Source organism: Mytilus galloprovincialis, chromosome 1 (genome assembly GCF_965363235.1).
Source record: "Mytilus galloprovincialis chromosome 1, xbMytGall1.hap1.1, whole genome shotgun sequence".
In the NCBI taxonomy this organism is placed as follows: Eukaryota; Metazoa; Mollusca; class Bivalvia; order Mytilida; family Mytilidae; genus Mytilus; species Mytilus galloprovincialis.
Window position 1 is genome coordinate 111,967,885 of NC_134838.1, and position 22,923 is coordinate 111,990,807.

General features: G+C 30.3%; 1 protein-coding gene across 1 annotated transcript in view; it reads left to right on the plus strand.

Moving 5' to 3' along the window:
- The window catches only part of LOC143051912 (CYFIP-related Rac1 interactor B-like), a 28,126-nt gene extending 5,455 nt beyond the window's left edge, over positions 1-22,671 (plus strand). Inside the window, exons 3-10 of the mRNA XM_076224906.1 lie at positions 682-803; positions 5,854-5,959; positions 7,149-7,285; positions 9,727-9,801; positions 11,811-12,010; positions 15,034-15,160; positions 15,790-15,860; positions 16,978-22,671. Of these exons, the coding sequence (XP_076081021.1) occupies positions 682-803; positions 5,854-5,959; positions 7,149-7,285; positions 9,727-9,801; positions 11,811-12,010; positions 15,034-15,160; positions 15,790-15,860; positions 16,978-17,047 (908 nt within the window). The 3' untranslated portion in view covers positions 17,048-22,671. The remainder of the gene's footprint in view (positions 1-681; positions 804-5,853; positions 5,960-7,148; positions 7,286-9,726; positions 9,802-11,810; positions 12,011-15,033; positions 15,161-15,789; positions 15,861-16,977) is intronic.
- Positions 22,672-22,923: the final 252 nt, after the last annotated feature.

Genomic DNA, 22,923 nt, shown 5'->3' on the forward strand with positions numbered 1-22,923 from the left:
TTGGAACGGAAGTGACGATGCCCCTAAATAAAATGGATGAATGACGTTCAATAAAACCAAAGTTTTTGACGGAAATGCATCGAACTCCAAAGTTGTCTATTACAAGATGTACATACATCATTTTCTTGTGGACAATAATGCAGTCTAAGTGTATTGCATATATATAAACAACAGGAAGTTTAATACTGGCTGTCACGTTTACATTGTAGGTCTTAATACTTAGGTGGATAAAGTATTAAGTTTCACAATTTAAAACTGAACAGATAAAATAAAACATACTCCAAGATAGATTTTAGTCAATTTCCTAGCAAGCAACACCAACCACACAAAAATGTCCAGATAGATCTTTGAAATTCAAATGTTCAAAATACAACTGATATTGCAATTGAAATTGTGATGTAACACACATGCAATATGAACAGTTTTATTACTTTTTAGTTATTTTTCATTAGTGGCTGATGACATCTCTACATTTATACATCCTCCATAGTCAAAAGTATGTCTAAGACAGTCTCTAACCCAGTGTCTTACTTGAGTTCACTTTAAATCAAGACAGCCATATTTAAAAAAAAACTGCATTGGCACTCATACCACATCTTCTTATATCTTGCTACCCTGAAATTTTCCTCAATGTGACGTAACAGATTTAATGAAATGGTTTTCCTTAATCTTATTTTTTAGATGCACAACCGACAGAGGCTGAACGAACAGTTTATGATAAAGTAAAGATTGTTCTTGAAAAAAGTCAGACTATTCTTAAAGATATACAACAATATACAGGAGCAACAGAAGCAATTAGACAGGTTAGAAATTAGATTTATGTTGAACAAATATTGCAAGATTTTCTCCTTGTGGAAAATAGATGTATCATATCCTTTTGATTAAAACTGGTTGGCTTGGATGTGACTTGTTAGGGTACTATGTTTTGATGCAGACTTTTATTTTGTGATCAAGAGAATGTGTAAGATATACTAGTACATTGTAGTACAAATAAACAAAAATTCTTTCTGTTAGTTAATTTGTGAATTTACTTTTTATACGACCGCAAAAATTTTAATTTTTTGGTCGTATATTGCTATCACGGCGTCGTCGTCGTCGTCGTCCGAATACTTTTAGTTTTCGCACTCTAACTTTAGTAAAAGTGAATAGAAATCAATGAAATTTTAACACAAGGTTTATGACCACAAAAGGAAGGTTGGGATTGATTTTGGGAGTTTTGGTCCCAACATTTTAGGAATTAGGGGCCAAAAAGGGCCCAAATAAGCATTTTCTTGGTTTTCGCACTATAACTTTAGTTTAAGTGAATAGAAATCTATGAAATTTTGACACAAGGTTTATGACCACAAAAGGAAGGTTGGGATTGATTTTGGGAGTTTTGGTTCCAACAGTTTAGGAATTAAGGGCCAAAAAAGGGCCCAAATAAGCATTATTCTTGGTTTTCGCACAATAACTTTAGTATAAGTAAATAGAAATCAATGAAATTTTAACACAAGGTTTATGACCACAAAAGGAAGGTTGGGATTGATTTTTGGAGTTGAGGTCACAACAGTTTATGAATTAGGGGCCAAAAAGGGGCCCAAATAAGCATTATTTTTGGTTTTCGCACAATAACTTTAGTATAAGTAAATAGAAATCTATGAAATTTAAACACAAGGTTTATGACCATAAAAGGAAGGTTGGGTTTGATTTTGGGAGTTTTGGTCCTAACAGTTTAGGAATAAGGGGCCCAAAGGGTCCAAAATTGAACTTTGTGTGATTTCATCAAAAATTGAATAATTGGGGTTCTTTGATATGCCGAATCTAACTATGTATGTAGATTCTTAATTTTTGGTCCTGTTTTCAAATTGGTCTACATTAAGGTCCAAAGGGTCAAAAATTAAACTTAGTTTGATTTTAACAAAAATTGAATCCTTGGGGTTCCTTGATATGCTGAATTTAAAAATGTACTTAGATTTTTAATTATTGGCCTAGTTTTCAAGTTGGTCCAAATGGGGGTCCAAAATTAAATTTTGTTTGATTTCATCAAAAATTGAATAAATGGGTTCTTTGATATGCCAAATCTAACTGTGTATGTAGATTCTTAATTTTTGGTCCAGTTTTCAAATTGGTCTACATTAAGGTCCAAAGGGTCCAAAATTAAACTAAGTTTGATTTTAACAAAAATTAAATTCTTGGGCTTATTTGATATGCTTTATCTAAATATGTACTTTGATTTTTGATTATGGGCCCAGTTTTCAAGTTGGTCCAAATCAGGATTCCATATCAAGTATTGTGCAATAGCAAGAAATTTTCAATTGCACAGTATTGCACAATAGCAAGAAATATCTAATTGCACAATATTGTGCAATAGCAATTAATTTTCAATTGGAGTTATCTTTCTTTGTATAGAATAGTAGTTGATAATATATGTTGGAAATTTGCCAGACATGACTATGATGTCATTTTCTATTTTTATTTGGCAATAACTTCATGTAAATAACTTCATTGCAAATTTGCCAATATAAAATGTTGCTGATGAAGTTTTTATGCAGTTAAGCTGCATTATGCGAGCACCCTAGATTTGTGTTCTACCCATTAAATGCTGAAATACTTGCCATTGTTACTATCTAGCTCGCTACTATGTTATATATAACTAATTGAACATTTTTTTTATACTTTTTATTCTGGATTACAAAAAAAATTACCAGAAAAACCTTAAATGATCGTCGATTTATCCAAAAGTTTTGAAGTTACACATAGGAAGTAGTGCTTATTAAGAATCCTTGTGTAGTTCATTATGACTTGTGCTTTTAGCTAAGATGTCAAAGAACAATTGTATGAAATATTTAATCGCCGAAAATCTCTTAAGACAAGTAGTTTAGATTTCCCAAATGGCAAAAGTCGTAGGGATATTGTTTGTCATCAATATGTAGTACAACTACGTCAGTAGTCTATTATATAATAAGTTCAACTGTTCATGCTGTTGGCGGCAATTTCAAATTAGAAAAAGAAATTTTCGTAGCTTTTCAATTTGGAGGCCGGTGTGCAAATTATCGGTGGTCCAAGGTCCGCGACCTTGCACTTTTGCAAGCGGAATTTCGACTAGGATAGTTGGTTTCTAGCTACGCCCGACGTAGTCACCTTCCACTTAGAAAGAAAATAAGAAATTATTTTGCAAACCTTTTCACCATGTTCACCAAAGTCTCCAATTAAACGAGCTAAAAACTTATTTTTATCATTATTATTTATGACAGCGATGTTCATTTTGTTCAACCGCTAGCTTTATACAGAAAATCGCCGACAAATATTGTGTAATTCGAGTAAAATCGTATCTGATTGACAAAAACAACATCGTCAATGGCGGCCGTGAAGACAAAATTTTACAATATCGGATCCGATTCCGGAGACGGATAAGTATAATTCCGGGTTTGGCGATCAATTACTAAATAAATAAAAGCAGGTGAAAAAATAAATCTATGCATGGTAAATAAATATAAACACTAGAATTGTAAACCAAAAGATATATGTAAAAGAAAGAAAAAGCAGAAAAATATTTTATACAGAAACTCAAAATTACTTTTTGACAAATTTTAATTTAAAAATCCAATACAAAGTGACAGCAGGGAACAGTATATCTAACAATATACATGTTCATGGTCACAGTCTAAATTTTCTTTATCAGTGATAAATGATGATAATGCATGTAAGATGCTTTTAAAGTGTAAACATATTACTGCAATTTCGAAGGGTTATTTGTTTTTCTCAATTTTGAAGGGTCAATTAAAGTAGCTAAAAGTTTCTTTATTTTCACAAATAATGCACTATATTATATATACCTAATTGTAAGTAAATCATATGATATATAGGTGGCATTCTTTGGGTCACTCTACCCCTCCTGTTTGATAACTTGGAAACGGTCGAGCTCCCCCCCCTAAACCATACGAGGGGTAGATCCAGGATTTTAGGTCAGGAGGGGCGCAAACATAAATTTTCGCCCAGCAGAGCGAGACTAAAAAAATTTGAGGTAAAATTATCGGAATATTCTTTATTAAGCTGAGAACAACCCATGCTTTGCAAATTTAAGGGGGGTGCAACCATATATATTCATATTTGTGACAATATGAAAAATCAAATGAAATATAGGAAGAGTCGCTGGAGGTCACCCCAGCCTTCCTGTTTTAGAATTTAAAAATGGTCCAGATCCCCACCCCTAAACCATATATATTCATGTATGGGACAATATAACAAATCAGATGAAATATAGGGGAGTCCCTTGGGTCACCCCACCCCCTCCTGTTTGAGAATTTGAAACCCGTTGAGATCGCCACCCCTTAACCATATATTCATGTACGGGACAATATAACAATTCAAATGAAAGATAGGAAGAGTCCCTGAGGTCACTGTACACCCTCCTTTTTGAGAACTTGGAAATGGTCAAGATCCTTACCCCTAAACCATATATACTCATGTATGTGACAATATAACAAATCAAATCAAATAAAGGGGAAGTCCCTGTGGTCACCCCAACCCTCCTGTTTGAGAACTTGGAAATGGTTGAGATCCCCACTCCAAAACAATATATATTCATGTATGAGGCAAATTATAACTAATTAAATGAAATATATGTGGAGTCCCTGGGGTCACCCTACCCCTCCTGTTTGAGAACTTGGAAACCAATGAGATCCCCACCCCTAAACCATATATATTCATGTTTGGGACAATATAACAAATAAAATGAAATATAGGGGAAGTCCCTAGGGTCACCCTACCCCCAGTGGCGGATCCAGAATTTTTCATAAGTGGGGGCCGCTGACTGACCTAAGAGGGGGCCCGCTCCAGTCACGCTTCAGTGATTCCCTATATAAGCAACCAATTTTTTTCCCAAAAAGGGTGGGACTGGATAACTTATAAATTATTTGCCTTAATAAATAAATCATTAGATAAACATGAATGAATAATATATATGAATGTTTAATGTTGAGGCAACATTGTCACAGTTTTCATAATTACGGTTGCCTTGGTTTTTGGTTAACTGCCTTCAGCGCTTACAGCGCTTTGATTTTTATTGTTTTATACAATAAACAATGTATATTCACTTTTACTACCAACCAATCTTTACCATTCAGTGATAACAAGCACTTTATTTTACATTTTAATATTTTATGATGTATTTAAAAGAGTATTTATTGTTGCAAACTCCATTAGAAATTTGAATTGATATCAGTTTTGGAAAAGGGAAATGGGGATGTGAAAAAAGAGGGGGGGGGGGGTTAAATTTTTCTCATTTCAGATTTCATAAATAAAAAGAAAATTTCTTCAAACATTTTTTTGAGAGGATTAATATTCAACAGCATAGTGAATTGCTCAAAGGCAAAAAAAAACTTAAGTTCATTAGACCACATTCATTCTGTGTCAGAAACCTATGCTGTGTCAACTATTTAATTTTAGATTTAAAAAGTTTGAAGAAGATATCTTTAATTTGTTTTGTGTAAAAAAAAACCATGTAATGTCAAAAATTTGATCACAATCCAAATTCAGAGCTGTATCACGCTTGAATGTTTTGTCCATACTTGCCCCAACTGTTCAGGGTTCGACCTCTGCAGTCGTATAAAGCTGCGCCCTGCGGAGCACCTGGTCTACTTTTAAAAGACTATGTTATTGGCTCATACCTTCATGCATTGTGATACATTTAGATTGCATACATAATTTAACACATACATGTATGGTCAGATCATATGTTTTCGTACGTCATATTTATTTGTAATGTGCATGCTTTTTCAAGGGAATTGTGATGTCACAGTGCATTATTAACCAGATAAGGATATATTCATTTATAAAAAAATTCGAAAGTACTGAGAATTCATTTACTTGTAGGCTATATCTAATCCAAAATCAGATGATTTACAAGACAAGGCTTGGCAATCAGTATGTCCACTAGTTGGAAAATTGAAAAATTATTATGAATTTTCCAATGAAGTAGGTAAGTAGTTTGTATTTGCAAGTCCAACATGTCAAATGGTTGGAAAGTTATAAAATTATGGTATGATTAATGAAAGGCTAATCTACATCAAAGTTCTGTGGAATTCCTTGGTTTTAAATGTATCCCAATTCCCCTCTTGTATTGTTTGCAACCAATGTTTTGAAGAAAAACACACACGTTGTGTTACCAACATTTTTATACTCAAAACACCTTGATTTCAGTATTCATGTGAATTGTAGTTGATTTTTACGTTGCATGCATTTATAATGAACCTTGATATTTGAAATACATAAACATTTATATATAACAGTTCATACATCTTAGCTGTGTGTGAATAAACCAAGCAAAATTTATTGTGTCTTTTGCAAAGGCCATCATACGAATTATCATATGTATTTTTGATTGTATATTGTTTCAATTGTACAGGGAAAAGTCAAACTAATGTTCTATATAAAGTATGAAAAGATACATAACATGAAATCTATTTAACTAAAAGACATCATGCAATGAAATTTTGTATAGAGAATTATGATTAAAAGACTAAATTCTCAAACTGGAAAAAGGAGGTATTTGATTATCTAAGGGGTCATTTTTTTTTATTTTGGAGATGTATAAAAGATGGTTTTTTTTAAACATTATGCTGTCATTGACAGTCCTATTAACAGTAGTTAAATGATGTGTGAAACTTATTATGAGAAATGATAGGATTACCGGTATATCAAATTTATGAAAAAATTACAGGATCACTACACCCTGAATGGCTAACAGGAAATAATACCAGGAAAGATTTTTTGGAACTGGAAATTCATTATAATTGCATATGAAATACAATTAAATTGACACTATTTATTTAATTGCACAGGGAAATGTCCAACTGCTATACAACTTAATGTTACTTAATGATTTCATGATTATCATGATTATCAAGCATACAGTAAAACAGGGGAGAATAACAAGGGGCAACCAAAAATCATAAGTTGTCAAAAAAGACAAACACAAGTGCCAAAAATGAACAGATCAACAATAGTCTACAAAAATTATACAAAACAACTTAAGATTGAACAAATATGAATTCAACCAAAAGAGTAAAATATCATGTTTTTTAGAATGAGTTTCTTTTTGTTATGTAATAACATTGTGACAATAAGAGGAAAAGAAAAGAAGATAATAATGCTGAATTTCATTTCAGATGGAATTGTACAAGAATTACTTCAAGTGTTGTGTTCCAATGATTTATCCCCTAGAGAACATTTAGAGCAGCAGCAGGCTTTGTTTAGACAGTTTGCAGATATTTTAGATTTTGTACTTCGTTTTGATGACCTGAAGGTAAACTTCACATAGTATTGACAAAACCATTATGAAATCCCTATAGTTAGAAGAAAGTCATAAGGATACAAGAATAAAAGAGGATCTTAAGTATAAGTGAATGAAACATCAGCCAAGTCAACTATTAATACCATAAACTTCAAAATATGGTTAAATCACAAATTAATGAAAATTCTCTACAGAATTCTGATAAGAAATTATATATTACTCTGGATTCATTTTTATTTGTGGTATATCAATTTTCTTGCGTTTTGTACCAGCAAGTTATATTGTTGTCATTTTTCAAAACTACCTCTACCATTTTTTTGGGGGGAAAATGCTTGATTTTTATTGAAATTTGGAAGTTTATTCATTTTTTTTAGCACATTTTTCTGCTGACCTTTACACATATATTTTGATTGTCAGACATTTTCAACCTATTAAAAATTAATTTTTCGGGAGGGAAAAAGAACAGAAACAATGATGGTACTTGATGCATTGAAAATCACATGTGTCACAAGCAAGGGTTCCGGAAACGGTCATATATGGCAGTCTTGACCTAAACTGAAAGTATTTTGTCCTAAATGAGTAATTGGGATTTAGGACAAATTTTATTTTTTTACAGAAACAATTTCGGTCATTTAATGTCATTTCGTTGAGATCGAGTTTCTAACATTGTCTAAATCGCCATTTTGAACTTATTTTTTGTTTGTTATCCTTTTCCTGTTATAAAACTGCCACTCCAGTAAAGTGTTATAATCCTGAGGGCCATCCTTATAACTATAGTAAATTTGCCTCGGTGAAATATTGGCTAATGATCGCTAATCTCTTTACCTGTGTTTGTAATTAAATTTTCTATTGATCACAAGCTCAGAACTAATATTTTAAAGAATTAAAAGTTCATAACATCTGTCTGCATTATTTAATTAATTTTCTCACCTTAGACAATTGTCAATTCTGATTTAAAATTAAATTCATTTACGTAGAACAAAATATTGTTTCACTATAAACACATGTGCTTTGTTTACTAATACGCAAGCTTGAAATGGTCTTCCGAAAATTAGACACTAAATCGTAAATTCAAAATGATTTTATGCAAAATTAAACAAGTCCAACTATTATAATTATTATTCAAACACTATTAAAGGTAAAACAGTTAAAAAGCCGACGATTTCCTGTGAATTTGATAAACAAAACTAATCCCGGAAATGAGTCCGGAATTGGTCGTTTTACTATTGTCGTAAAACATCCGGTTATAAGTTTGTCTTCAAAGTGGAAAGAAACGTAAGCGAAGTTTGAGAAATTTAACGTTTTGAGTCATTAAAATCATTTCATTTTTAAACTGTTGCCTTCCTTTTATTGCTCAGATTGATTTTAAGGAAAATGATAGGGAAATTTCTGCAGTAAATGCGATGCAACAGTTAAACAAGTTCGTTGATGCTACGAGTATGACTGTATGAGCATACACACAATCTTTGTTTGAAAAAGGACCGAAATTAGGTGAAAAAATTTCCGGATCCTTGGTCACAAACACCGTGTTTATTCTAATCAGAAACATGGATCTCAAAAGCGCTTTCATAATATCAATATATTAACATGAATACAAAATTTACATAATTTACTTCCAATGCCATCACTGATTTGGAAAATGTAAAACTTATTGGGAGGAACTTCTCGCTACTTTTGTTAGTAATTGAAATTTTCTCTATGGGAAAAACCTGAATTTCGGATGTAATTTGAGGCAAACAATATCATTGACAGCAAACCAAAAATTTAAGAATTTAACAGAGATAATCATTATTTTTTAATTTTCTTCTCAAAAGTTGAAGTGATAATTTATGGAATTGTACATGTGTAGGTTTAAAACTTTGACATGAAAAAATATTTCTTGGAGTGTTGAATGTATTTTTCTCTTTCAACAAAATATTACACCTTTTCACATCAAAATCTGTTTTAAGGTGGTACCCAACACTTTCACTAAAATTAATTTGGCTCGTTTCATTTTCTTAAAATTTTGACAAAGTATTTACTTTGACCCTTGTACAAAAATATAAAAATTTCAAAAAATTTGAACCAACCGTTTTATCAGAAAAATTACACTGGTTATATAGCAGTTTGACAAACACTTATTTTGATCATTAAGAAGCTTAATATTCCCTTAACAACACAATGTAATTAAAACATTTAGCTGACTTTACAGAGTTATCTCCCTGTAGTGTTAGGTACCACCTTAAGTAAAATAGTTGATTTCAAATGAAATTATTAAATTTATGTAAAGAAAATACTTTGCACAACTCAATTTCCAAATACAATATCTCATGCTGATATCAAAACTAGCTACAAAAGTAATTCCTGTCATCAAATGTTTAAAGCAAAAATAATAATTTGGTTAAATTCAATGAATATCAACTGTAGTCAGACATTCAAATATACATGAAGTACATGAAATTCATCTTTTTTAGATGACAAACCCCTCCATACAGAATGATTTTAGTTATTACAGAAGAACTTTAAGTAGAATGAAATTGGCAAATGAGGTATGTATGTATTTCCATAATATGAACTCAAATGCTTTTAACCTGATCAAAATTATTTCAAAAACGAATGAAATATGCGCTGAAATCAGTATCTTATATTATATAAGGTATTGGTAAAATTGAGAATGGAAACGGGGAATAGGTCAAAGAGACAACAACCTGACCAAAGAGCAGACAACAGGCGAAGGCCACCAATAAGTCTTCAATGCAGCGAGAAAAACCCTGCACCAGGAGACGGTCCTCATGTGGCCCCTTTATAAAACTAAGTACTAGTTTAGTGAAAATGGACGTCACACTAAACTACAAAACATATATATGAACTAAAATTAAAAAACACACAAAACTTACAAAGGCCAGAGGCTCCTGGCTTCGGAAAGGCTAAAAAATAAACCTGGATTAATGTTAACATATTTTTTGTGAGATCTGAACCCTCCCCTATACATCTAGCCAAGGTAGAATAAAAAAACTCATAGCAATACGCACAGTAAAACTCATTTTAAAAGAAGTCTGAGTTTGATGTCAGAATAGGTAACAAAAGAAACTAAACAAAATGACAATGATACATAAATGAACAGAGAACTACTAGCAGTTACTGACATGCCAGCTCCAGACCTCAAACTGATTGAAAGTCTTTTTCATTTGATAATCAAGCACAATCCCTCCTGTTAGTATCATTCCATCATATGAGAAGAATATAACCCGTATCATGCCATGAACTAGTTTGAGAATACATGTGTTTATTTCCTATGCAAAGACACTATAAGTGAATTAATATTAATACCAAAATATGCTATCCTGAATGACTTGACAACAGTATCCTTACTATATCCTTTCCTAATAAGTCTGTTTAAAGGTTTGGTAAGCTTTTGTGGTGATTGCCGACATTTTTGTGCATTGTAAAGAATATAACAATGACTTTTAAAATAACCAATTTGTGAGGGTTACCACTGAGCAGTCCTTTTTGAAAATTCATAATCACAACTCTCGTTTGGGAATTTCATAAATCAGGTTTTAATATCAAAATAAGAAGAGACAATAATAAAGACTTGCTTTGCATAAGGCTCTCATTATCCAAATTGTTGCAATGTAGATTTAAAAATAAAGGGGAACATGAATTAGACAACAATTCAAAATCAAATGGCAATGAACAAATGATATGCATGATTATCAAGTATTTATTAATGTTTTTGTGTATACATAAGAATAAGAATATTTTATTATTCCAATCAAGGGCCCTAGATGGGCAGCATAACATGTACACATAACACAATACATCATGATTTGTAACAGAAAAACATTGTTATAAACTAAAATGAAACATTAAAAAAAAAAGTTCAGTCAGATGTTATTATCTTCATTCTATAAAATCATGTACATTTAATTCCAGGCAGGATCAAAACCATAAAACCATTACAATTATCATTGTTATTACATACATTAATTAATATTTCATCTAACATCTAGACATGTAATAATGTAGCTCCCTAAATATTTAAGTACAGACAAATTTTCATTAGTGAATAACCAAACAAATTTTGCCTCATTAGAAAGTTGTATAAAATTAGGACAAATACAGTTTATCTCCTTGAAAAATATCTCCCTATCATATTTGTATGCTGGACAACTAGTTATAAAATGTTGTTCATCTTCAACCAGATTTAGAGTACATTTCTTACAAAGCCTTTGGTCTCTTTCTATATATAATGTTTTATACCTGTCTCTTTCTATTTTGAGATCATGTGCACTGATTCTAATTTTACATATGGCACTTCTCAATTGAAAATTGTTTAAAGATAGATACATTTCTTTCGAAAAACAAGTTTTAAGTTTGAAATAAGTATCTAATTTACTACTCTGTGTATCTGTTCTTTTTGTGTTCCAAAATTTTACAAAACTGTTACAAAGTTTTTGCTAAACTAACTTGATAAAAAAGTTGAGCTTCACCTCCAAATTATGAATATTAATTAATTATATACATGTATATTAGAGCTGTACTTTATGTCTTTCAGGAGCATATAGTTGAAAATATAGTGTCTAACGAAATGGCAAATAGAATAGCTTTGTTTTATGCTAATTCTACACCTATGTTAAAAGTTTTAAGTGAAGCTACAACAAAATTTGTATCAACACATAAAGACTTACCAGTAGAAAATACAACAGATTGTTTGAGTACAATGGCAGATATATGTAAAGTAATGATTGAATCTCCGTAAGTACAATGATAGATATACATATATGTAAATGAGGATTAAATATCTGTATGTACAATAGCAGATATATGTAAAGTAATAATTGAATTTCCCTAAGTACCATCACAGATATTTATATATATAAGAAAAAAATAAAGCTGAAAATGCACCAAATATTTATATTCAATATGAATATTTACATTTTGTCTATTACTATATCAAAATGTTCACAATGTTCTTTATAATATCCTTCATGGTATCCTACCGGTTTCACTGTTTATACATTTCTTATAGGATGTGGTTGCTGGCAACGTCGTCAGGGGAAAGGTTTATTCTATATATCTATAATACTAAAATAAGGAGGTCCAATTTGTCAGCCGTCATGGGGTAAAAATGACAAATCAAAGAATTCAACTTTATATCCGATACCAATAGTATATTCACCTGTTACCTATTACCTTGTCTGTACGTTCTGCATTTGAGGGGCGCATTACCATACAGTGTATTTAGGATTTTGCTATATACACGGGTCATAACCACAGGGTTGACTTTCTAAGATGACAAAATACAAATACTAAAAATCTGGACTTAAGTTAAGGCGTATGCAGTGATTTTGCTAGCGCTCGTCACTTTCGTATTTTACGAAAGGGTTTTCTCATTGACGAAAGTATTTCAAATCAATTTCGTCACTTTAATTTTGAAAGTGTAAAAAAAAATTCGCAATAAAAACTATAAATCTACCTGTCTTCATGTTTTTGACAAGTTTATGACCTCCAGGTAATTAACATTTTCAACAGGTGTTACAAGTTGTGATTACAACTAATCCGCTTATCGCCATCAGATGGGTCACTTATTCGTAATTTGTTAATTAACCCCATAATTGAATGACCATCATAATTATTTCCCCAGGAAAATCAGTCAGTCGGCATTTCAACAACCAGGAGTATAATTTCGTCATTTAATCAAAAATGTAACAACCCGGACAGTTCGCATTTGAATTTCAATATTTCCCAAACGATCACAATCTGAAGTTAGTTTGTCGTAGATTCGTCATTCGAAGGCATTTTCGTCATATTTGATTTAAATTTTCATCAAAAACTTTCAACAATTTCCATTTAGGCAGCAACCATTTGATTTTCTGGGGGGGGCTATGGTTTTTTTTTCTACGCAAACTTTTTTTTTCGCCTTCGGCGAAAAACAATCTATTTTTTTGGCGACAAGATGAAAACAATTTTTTTCTTTCAATTTTAGCATTACATATAGTGGCAGCTAAGGGTGAAACAATTTTTTTTTTCTCAGGGTCAAAAACAAATTATTTTTTTCTCCAAAAACTGGAAACAAACTTTTTTTTCCAAAAAAAACCATAGCCCCCCCCCCCCAGAAAATCAAATGGTTGCTGCCTTAAAATAAAGTTTATTCAAAAAGTTCACGAGAAATGTTTTAAACAGGTGCTTCCTGTATTGTGTTCTACGCATGCGTGAAAGTATCCCTTTGACTATTTATAGACATTAAAAACGTAAAATACGAAATCATTTAGAATCAATTAAACGAGAGAGACAAATATATATCTCTTACTAAAGGAATTTAAATCGAAAAATAATAATTTCCTGATGAATCCGGACTCGTTTTGAATTTATTATCCACGTGTCACTTCCCGTTTTCGTTTCATTTTAAAACCGAAAGTAATCATTGCAAATTGATTTCTGCTGTGATTAATCCTTGTTTAAAAAAATAGAATCCAACTTTTGTTGTTCAGGAATGACCCCTGGAATAAACTGAAGAGAAATTGTGATTCCATGTCAGAATCTTTCATAATAATAGCCAATACAGTCAAATCATACAATAACTGCCAATCATGCTGGTGCCTCAATCCCTTAAAATCTGACTAAGTCAAAAGATGAAGCTAGTACTATACATCATTGTTCTACATGTATTGCTTATACACAAAATAAGGTTGATTTTAATAACGCGCAAAAGTGACTAAAGCCCTCAAAATCCTAGCTTAAACCCTGGGCGTATGGGTACAGTTTTCAATTTGTTAGCCTGCATGACATAAAATAGTGAATCAAAGAATTCAACTGTATTTATAACTAATATTGGACAATGCTGTTGATTAAAAAAAAACTCCAATCCAGGCCCTTTTGTTTTCCCAAAAAAAATAATATTACCAAAAATTGATAAGTTCCAGATGGACGGGTTCAAACAAAGATTTTGAAAGCAGAGAAATCTGTGCATCTTATAATCCGCATGATTTTATCAGATGACAATACCAATACTATAATAAGGCTTACGCATAGTCATATACTTTTATTCAGTCATGGACCGGCGATATCACAGGTGTGTTCTATTATATATATAAAGTCATGATTGAATCTCAGTAAGTGCAATGACAGATATATTATTTTAAGTTATGATTGAACCTTCATAAGTACCAAAGCAGATATATGTCATACAAGGAGAAGTGTTATTATTTCCAACCATGAGACAACTATCCACCAAAGACAAAATGATGTGTTTATGCAAGCAACTTAAGATAACCACACTCTTCAATAATGATAAAAAATCTTCTGTAAAGTAAGCTATTAAAGGCATTGGCATGAACATTTGTGTAACAACAAAAACAATGGTTCTATGCTGAAACAATGACTGAAAACAAAAACAGCAGCGAGCAATTACAAAGCACTGAATTCATAGTCTCTAAACTTACATCAGGCACAATAAGAATGTGGCAGGGTTAAACATTTTCTATAAATGCTCAACCCTCCCTTAACCTGGGTCAGTGGTGTAACAGTCAAGTATAAGAACTAACTGTAAAAATCAGTTTGAAATAGGTTAAATTATCAATTTGGCACAAAGCACAAAAATAACCCAACTATAAACAAAAAATCAAAAGACTCAAGAGTATGGATCCAAGAGTACTCACAGTTTATTAAAGCTATTTGAATGCAAAATTGAAATACATTTATGTTAAATTTTATGCTTTTTTACAAAGTCTTTTGTCCAAATTGTAATAAACAATAATACCTACTGCTTATTTTTACAGGGAATTTACATCTCGCTTCCAAAGTGTAGAGACCAAATTGTTCTGTTTACGTGTAATGGTTGGAGTGATCATACTTTATGACTATGTTCATCCTGTTGGTGCTTTTGCTAAAGGTTCATCAATAGATGTAAGTTAAATCTACTAAACAGTGCACATAAAAAAACATAAAGTTGAATACATTATGCTGACCATTTAACTTCTCTTGAATTTGTTGATGTTTAATCATTTGTTTGACCCAATATCAAAATATTTTAATCTAAATGTACGTACAATTTCTTACATTGAATGGTGTTTCTGTACATGAAATGGGATTTTATGTCATATACTAGTCTGGCTTCAACTCTTCCAAATTCTTTCGAAAATTTTGTTTTCCTTATTTCAAATTCCAGAACTATCCATAAATTTCAGTTGATTGACATGGTTTTCAATATATGAAAGGATCCTGTTTACACTTTCATCCAGGCAATACACAAAGAAAGATAACTCATGTTTGCTATGTTTTTCAGCAGAACATATAAAAGAGTTATGAGATCACCAGTAAACAGGGACTAATTGTCAGCTGTTGCAAATCATTAGATGTGTCGGCATAAAGGGTTAATATATTTCTGTCTTAGCAGCTTTGGAATGTAAAATTGTCAAGGAAAAAAGAAAGATCAAGATTTGTTGATGAATTGATGATTAATGTATTCAGTGTCCTATGAGCAATGATCAGATATCTTAAATTTTTTAACTCATTATGAATTGTATTTTTAATAGATAAAAGGTTCTATAAAAGTTCTGAAGGAACAAGAACAAAGACGAGTGGAAGGTTTATTAAATGCTTTAAGGTATAGTACATTTATTATATAAATGTTAGTTAAAATATATTTTCGAATTCACAATCTGTGCACCTCCCTCGTTTATGACTATATTGACATTTTTACTGTAACATATTATGCACACATATTAGCATTGAAAGGTGGCCACAGTATATTACCATGCCTGGTCCTATGGTTGCCTTGCAATGATTGAGCCAGAATCTCAGGCTATGTAAGCCTTCACGTGTAGAAGATTTTCATTATTTTCACAATCCTTATATACATGTACTTGAATTTATATCTATTCTTATAAGATATGTCAAACTGAATGAATGCTCAATTTCAAAATATAGAACTGTTCACCAATTTTTTTCATTACATTTAAAAAAAAAATGATTTGGAAAAATACCTTTTTTACACAGTAAAATTTATTCATATATAATTAAAAAAAAGTTGCTTATAATTTATAATTCCCCAAACGTAGCAGAGGGGGCATTAAGTTTTACCCTTGTCCGTTTGTATGTAAGTTCCTATATCCTTAGTCCAAAATTAATTTATAACTTAAGTTTCCTTCTACTGAATGATATGAAAGTTATACAAAATGCTTATAACCACTAACCACAGATCAAGTGTTCAAGAGTTATGTCCCTTTACAAAATGGAAATATTGGCAAATTTGTAGTTTCCACGCTCTAATTTACTTTTTAGTTCATATCTACCATTTACCTCACAAAGTTGTGAGTTAACAAGAAGGCTGTGTGATTCTGAATTGGTTTAGACCATGGTAATTACTGACTTGTCGGTACATAAGATATAAGATGGCAGCCATTGCTTACATATAGCAACAAGCTGCATTAACTACCTCAGAGTTGAAATGATGATCACAAACTTTTCTGATTGCTCATAGATGTTATTTTATCTTCATCAATGTATGTAAAGTCAATTCTTTCTGTTCACATCAAGCAGTTAAGTTAATGTTGTTTAACAATGTAAATGAAAAATGCTTAAATTTGTCGAATTTTTATGACTTTTATCACATGCTGTCTTGCAAAATAGAATGAAACAAGAATCTCAGTATTTATGAAGTATTTCAAAACTAGCAAAGGAAGAGATATAACTTTTAAAATGATTTTATTTGTCTTTTTCAGGTATACAACTTTACATTTAAATGATGAATCTACACCAAAAACAATCAAGTCCATGTTAGCCACCAATTAATATTTTATAGTGCTATATGTCATGTGATTGTCATGTGATTTACAACGATAGAAAAACAATGTGATGTGATGTAATGTTTTGTTGTTTGTTATACCTTTTTATAGAAATTATATGCATATTTGTTAAGATTTTCATATTTTGTATGAGCTATTTTGTAAACTTATTTTCAAATGCTTTATCTTTTTCTGTAATATTTCACAGTAGAAATTTTTATTATTATGAATTGTTTATGTTTAAAGCTGTTTTGCTCATGGGCGATGAAAAAAAATAACTGTTAGTAGCAATGTATGTTAAGTTTGTTCTTTAAACTGTTAAACCGGTGTTGCATAAGAATTTATAACACTGATTTGAGAATAATCATACTTCAGAATTTTTTCCTGCCTTTTTTTCATTTTCTACGACCAGTTTTTATAAAAGAGTTTCTCTCAATAATATTAATAAAATTAAAGCATATCAAGGGGTGTTTACATAATGTAAAACCTCTTTGATGAATATGCCGTTATTTTACCTAATGATCTTACTGATTTTTAAAGTTTTGAATTATTCTGCAATAAGTTTTTCCAATTTTGTATAAGTGATAGATAAATTGTTTATTTTAAAAAAATAACAATAAAATATAAGTACAGAGAAACATAAAATACATATTAAATCATGCAATAAATAGTATGGAAAAAAGCTGCGGTTTTATTTTAAAAGCAGTTTTGCATAGCCGTTGTGGATGATCTCTGTCTACACAGTAACTCTATATATAATTAGTTTTAATACCAAATATTTGCAGAAGATTTTCTACAGAAAAAAATTACAATTTGATATGTTTTTCATATTTATGCAAAGGTACAGGTTATTGAAAATACACTAATTTTTATGATTTATCTGAGGTTCTTTTACCAGAGACAGATTAAAATCTTTTGACAGTAATTGGTGAATTGTATGATTTTTAGGACAGACACTGATGATACAATAAAACTAAAATGATAAATCTAATTTAAATGGCCAGATGACTATGTTGTGTGTCGATGGGTTGCTGTCTCATTGGCATACCTAGATCTCATTTTATTAATTTCTTAGAATGACTGACTTATAATTTGCTTTAGTAATCTTAGGTACTAGACACGAATCTTAATAATATTTCACTCTCAAAACATTCTGAGAAATAAACCTGATTGAAATGGTATGGTAAAATCTGGACAGAGCAGACAGCTTATAACAATCACTGGAATATATGTTGTGGATTTTGTTTTGCTCAAGGACCACTTATTTCTTAACCAACCAGATAACTGCAATTATTTGTGCCATAGATGTTGTAAACTCATCTGTTTTTGTGTCTAGAGGTAGAATATGGAAATATTTATTTATAGACTGGAATATTTTAGATAGTTAGTCAAATAACACATCAATACAGTCAAACAATGGCAAAAGAAAAGATAAAAAAATAAAAATATAAGCTTATTTTAAAAGATTGGTTTAAAACAAACAAAAATACTTTCATTATACCAAGATTATATTTAGGATAACTTCAGTACACTTGTGAATATAACCTATTTGATTTAGTATAAAACATATTAGATGCACTTAATTAATCAGGGTTTAACTAATAGTTGCTCATGCTATGAGAGATCTGTTTGACTTTGTGTGTGAATCTGCTGCTTCATATAATATATGTTGTTATTGCGCTGAAAATTCATCGTTTGAATGTGTGGAACTGTACTTCATTTGGCTTTGTTTACATTTTTGTATACCTGAAATGATTTTTTTTTAAATCTGACTTTTGTAGACATTTTTACTTACCTTTAGTGATGTTTTTCTTTTGGACCAATTTAATGTTTATAAAGGGATACAGTATATATGATTAAAGTTCTTTAATTTCTTAACACTCTTCAAACTAACTAAGTTATAAGATATTTTTTTTTTTGTAAATGAAACAACTTTTGAATTTGATTGTTGTTATGAAATCTAATTTTATATGTTTCTGACTTAAAATGAACTTTTTATTTGTTGTCTTAAAGCTCTGTTGGTATCACAGTGATAGATTGTTGACTATGTTGATTTATTTTCTTAAATATCAGCAACTGATTTAGAAATATCTTGGGGTTTAGTGTGTGCTTTGCAATTTTCATAAAAACATTAAAAAGACATTGAAATGTTATGTACAATGTATATTATATCAAAAGCTGCATTTATAACCTTTAAGTTTAATAGTAGAGTTGAGCTTTGAAATAATTGAGGACCATTTATGTTAAGATACTATTTGATCATAGTGTTATCATGAATATTTTTGGAGAGCACTGAAATTTACTGCAAGGATATATTTCGGAAAAGGAAAATGAAAACAAAAATATTGCATAATAAACAAAAATGAACAGGTCTTCCATCTGCAATTTTAATGCGATGTTGCATGCCCAAACCTTTGCTAGCATTCGGAAAACTATCTTCCAAATAAAACATTTGAAACAATATGCTCTAAAGTCAATATGCATTTAGCTTTGGTTTACAGTGGTAGAACATATCCTTTTAACAAACAGAATTCTGTATAAAATAAGCAGGTTAATGCCATTCTACACTGCCTAATGTATAATTTCGATAAATTTGTTATTTTTATTGAAAGAAAAATGTATAACTGTGTTCATATTTCTGATGGATCGTAATCAGAAACATTCTTTATCAGAGTAAACATACATACAGTGTGATAGGGTAGGGACATCAGTGCCACACACATTTTTTTCACTACTTTCTGTATAATTTTATTTTAGTCTTTTAAACATTTTATATTTTGTATATGGAATAATATAGTAAACAAACACACAGTCACATCATATTAAAGTGTATTATGATGATATTCAACTTAAGGGCATATCTACAAATTTAATGATATTACAAGGGTTTCCAATAAGGTCATCTTGTAAACTTGTCTGATATTTTGCTCCTTAAACTTTTAATACCATATTTATCTGACAAATTTTGGGGTTTTAAACAATCTTTTTGACTCAAGTATTTTCCCTAACAAAGACTTAGTTTTCTTTTTCATCTGTGAGTGTATAAGCATGTTATAACATTTTGTTTTTTTTTTTTCAAATTACTGTTTTAGTCAATTAAATCTGTACACATGAAATATAAATTACTCTTTGTATCCATTGATGAATGGAAAAAAATATTTTGGTGGTCAACTGAACCTTCACAATGAATTTAATTGATTTTATAAATTGTATACCTTATGACAAGACACCTATAAAATCCCTTTTAGAATTTGGTCATAACATGTTAAAGGAAAGGGAACATATACAATTGTACAACAATGCAAGTTTCGTATAATCAATTTCAGTAATATGTTATTTTAATGCCACACATTGTTTTAACCAGTATTGATGTCTTCTAAGAATGTAAGAGATGGTAATATAATTTTATAAATCAGTGTAAAATATAACCAGTATAACCATATGTGTACATACATTATTGACATTCCAATATCCAAAAACATATTTAAACCATTCCAATCAAATTTAATATATTTTGTAATAAAAATCCATTTGTAACATTACCTTTTTATTTATTACTTTATGTAAGAACAAACATGTATCATATTCCTACTTTGAAATTTCTTTAAAAACACTATCAACCTCAGGGTATAGTTCTATTGCTTTTCTTAGAGTTGAAAACTTAAAGAGAAGTTTTGCTGTTCGAGAGGAGTATTACTTTTGATAATGCCGAACGGCCTGAAATTATTTTTTGCTGGCAGTCATTTTGTATGCTACAAGATACATCATAGAAGTGAGCTTTGTAGACATAAGCATAAGACATGGAGTGATTCATTTGTTTACAATCTGATGCCCGGTCAGTGTATTCTGTAGAAGGAAATATTTGACATTACCAAACCAAGCCATCTGTTATCAAAGAACATATGTTTTAATATGATATTATTATGTGTCAAATTTTACTGACCGGAATAATGACAAGAGTTTTATTGGTAAATTCTTAAATGTAGCAGATACATGATTTGTTAATGTGGATAAATGTTATAACTCTTTATTGGGATGATAGTAATCCCAATTTTCTTGTAAAATGAAACTTAATAGAGTAGTGATGTTCATATTTCAAATTTTCAAAAATCCAACAGTTGTCATAATTATTTTGTTTTGTCTTTATATATTGACTCGATTTTTGGTTTATAAATGCATAATGGTTTTTGATTTTGAATGGCCTACTTTTTTTATGGGATGACGATCATGTAGATATTGCTCTGAAAATATTGTTGAGTTATAGATCAATCATGTGTTCTCTTTTGAAAAAATATACAGCCTTGTCATGTTACATGCAAGGGCATTTTTATTGAAAAGACACTACTAGTTTTTCTATTACATTTATAGGACAAATTTGCAAGAGAGCAACTCTTACATTTGCAGTTGTTAAATTTAAGTATTTGTTCGCTGCTGGGTGTAGATCCTATATGTACTAATATTTCAAAAGTAATATTAAAAAATGTAAAAACAGATTTTTAAATACAGATAGTGTTCAAATGGTATGTAGTTGTTGAAAAATATTTTTTAGCACAGTATACTAATACATGTATTTCAAATATTTCAAAATTGATATTTAAAATGTAAAAATATTTCAAAATTAATATTTAAAATGTAAAAACACATATGTTTTAGATACAAATACAGTGTTTGAATGGTATATAGTTAGGAAAATAATTTTAACATAGCAATTATATCATTAATATATCATTAAATGTGTTGTTTTTCTGTTATGAAAAAAAAATATGTCAGTATTGAACACTCAAGTAAATCAGTTCTCGTCTTTCTATGCAACAACTTTATATTAAATTTAAAAACTCCATGGCTAAATCTTCATTATGAATCTCTTGATTTAAAATCATTGCATAATTATTACAATATGAAAACTTGTTATGTCCCTTTGACCCTTAAATCTAACTGTAGCTTTGATCAATGTCCATTTAATAAAATGTAAAATGTAACTTACATTTATTTTTTTAAGTGCAGTAGAACTTGTTCAAGCTGTGCAAGTTTTCAAATAACACAAATCCATTTTGCTAGTTTTAGTTTATGATTTGAAATTGATCAGCATAGAAGAATGAAGATATTTTCCAAGAGATTATCTGTATAACTGATACAACAGTTGTTGAAATTTTAGGGTTCAGTTATAGATTATACAACTCATGGGGCCAAATAGAACTTACAAAAATAATTTTTATTAATATTAATAATAGACCATATATAAGATGGGACCACAACAGAAAGTATAAAAAAAAATATACTTAGTAATAATAGGCTATACAATGGATTGAACCATAGCAGAAATTACAAAATGATATTTATCAAGTTCAAACTAATTTTTGAAATATCCTCCTACAAAATGTATCTCTGATCTAATAAAAGTACATTAATTTTAACTGAAAATGACAACACTATCTCTCCTGTATGTTTGATAGAACAGATTACTGCTTTGTTTGTCTATATTTTTACCAATTTTTACAAAAGTTGGATGCAAAAAGAAGAATTGATTTACTGTTTGATCTACATCTGATGAATTTTTGTTGTGTTACAAATATAATGTGTAGCTGGCTTTTCATCTTCTGTAAATTATGACATTAAAGCCATTGGACTGTACTTTATGTGTTCTATTTTTATTTTTTAACTAGATGAACATTCTGTTTTGATTGCATTCATATTTATGATCTCTGAGTGTGACTGTTTGTGGGTTGGTTGTCCTTGACTTCATCTTTATGGTTCAGTGAGTGCTTTCAAAAACAGCAGTTGTTTTGCAGGATTTTTTTTTCATTAATGAGTAATAATACACCTATATTTGGTATATAGAATCATTGCATGGGCTACACTTTATGTCAAACAGGGTCCACTACT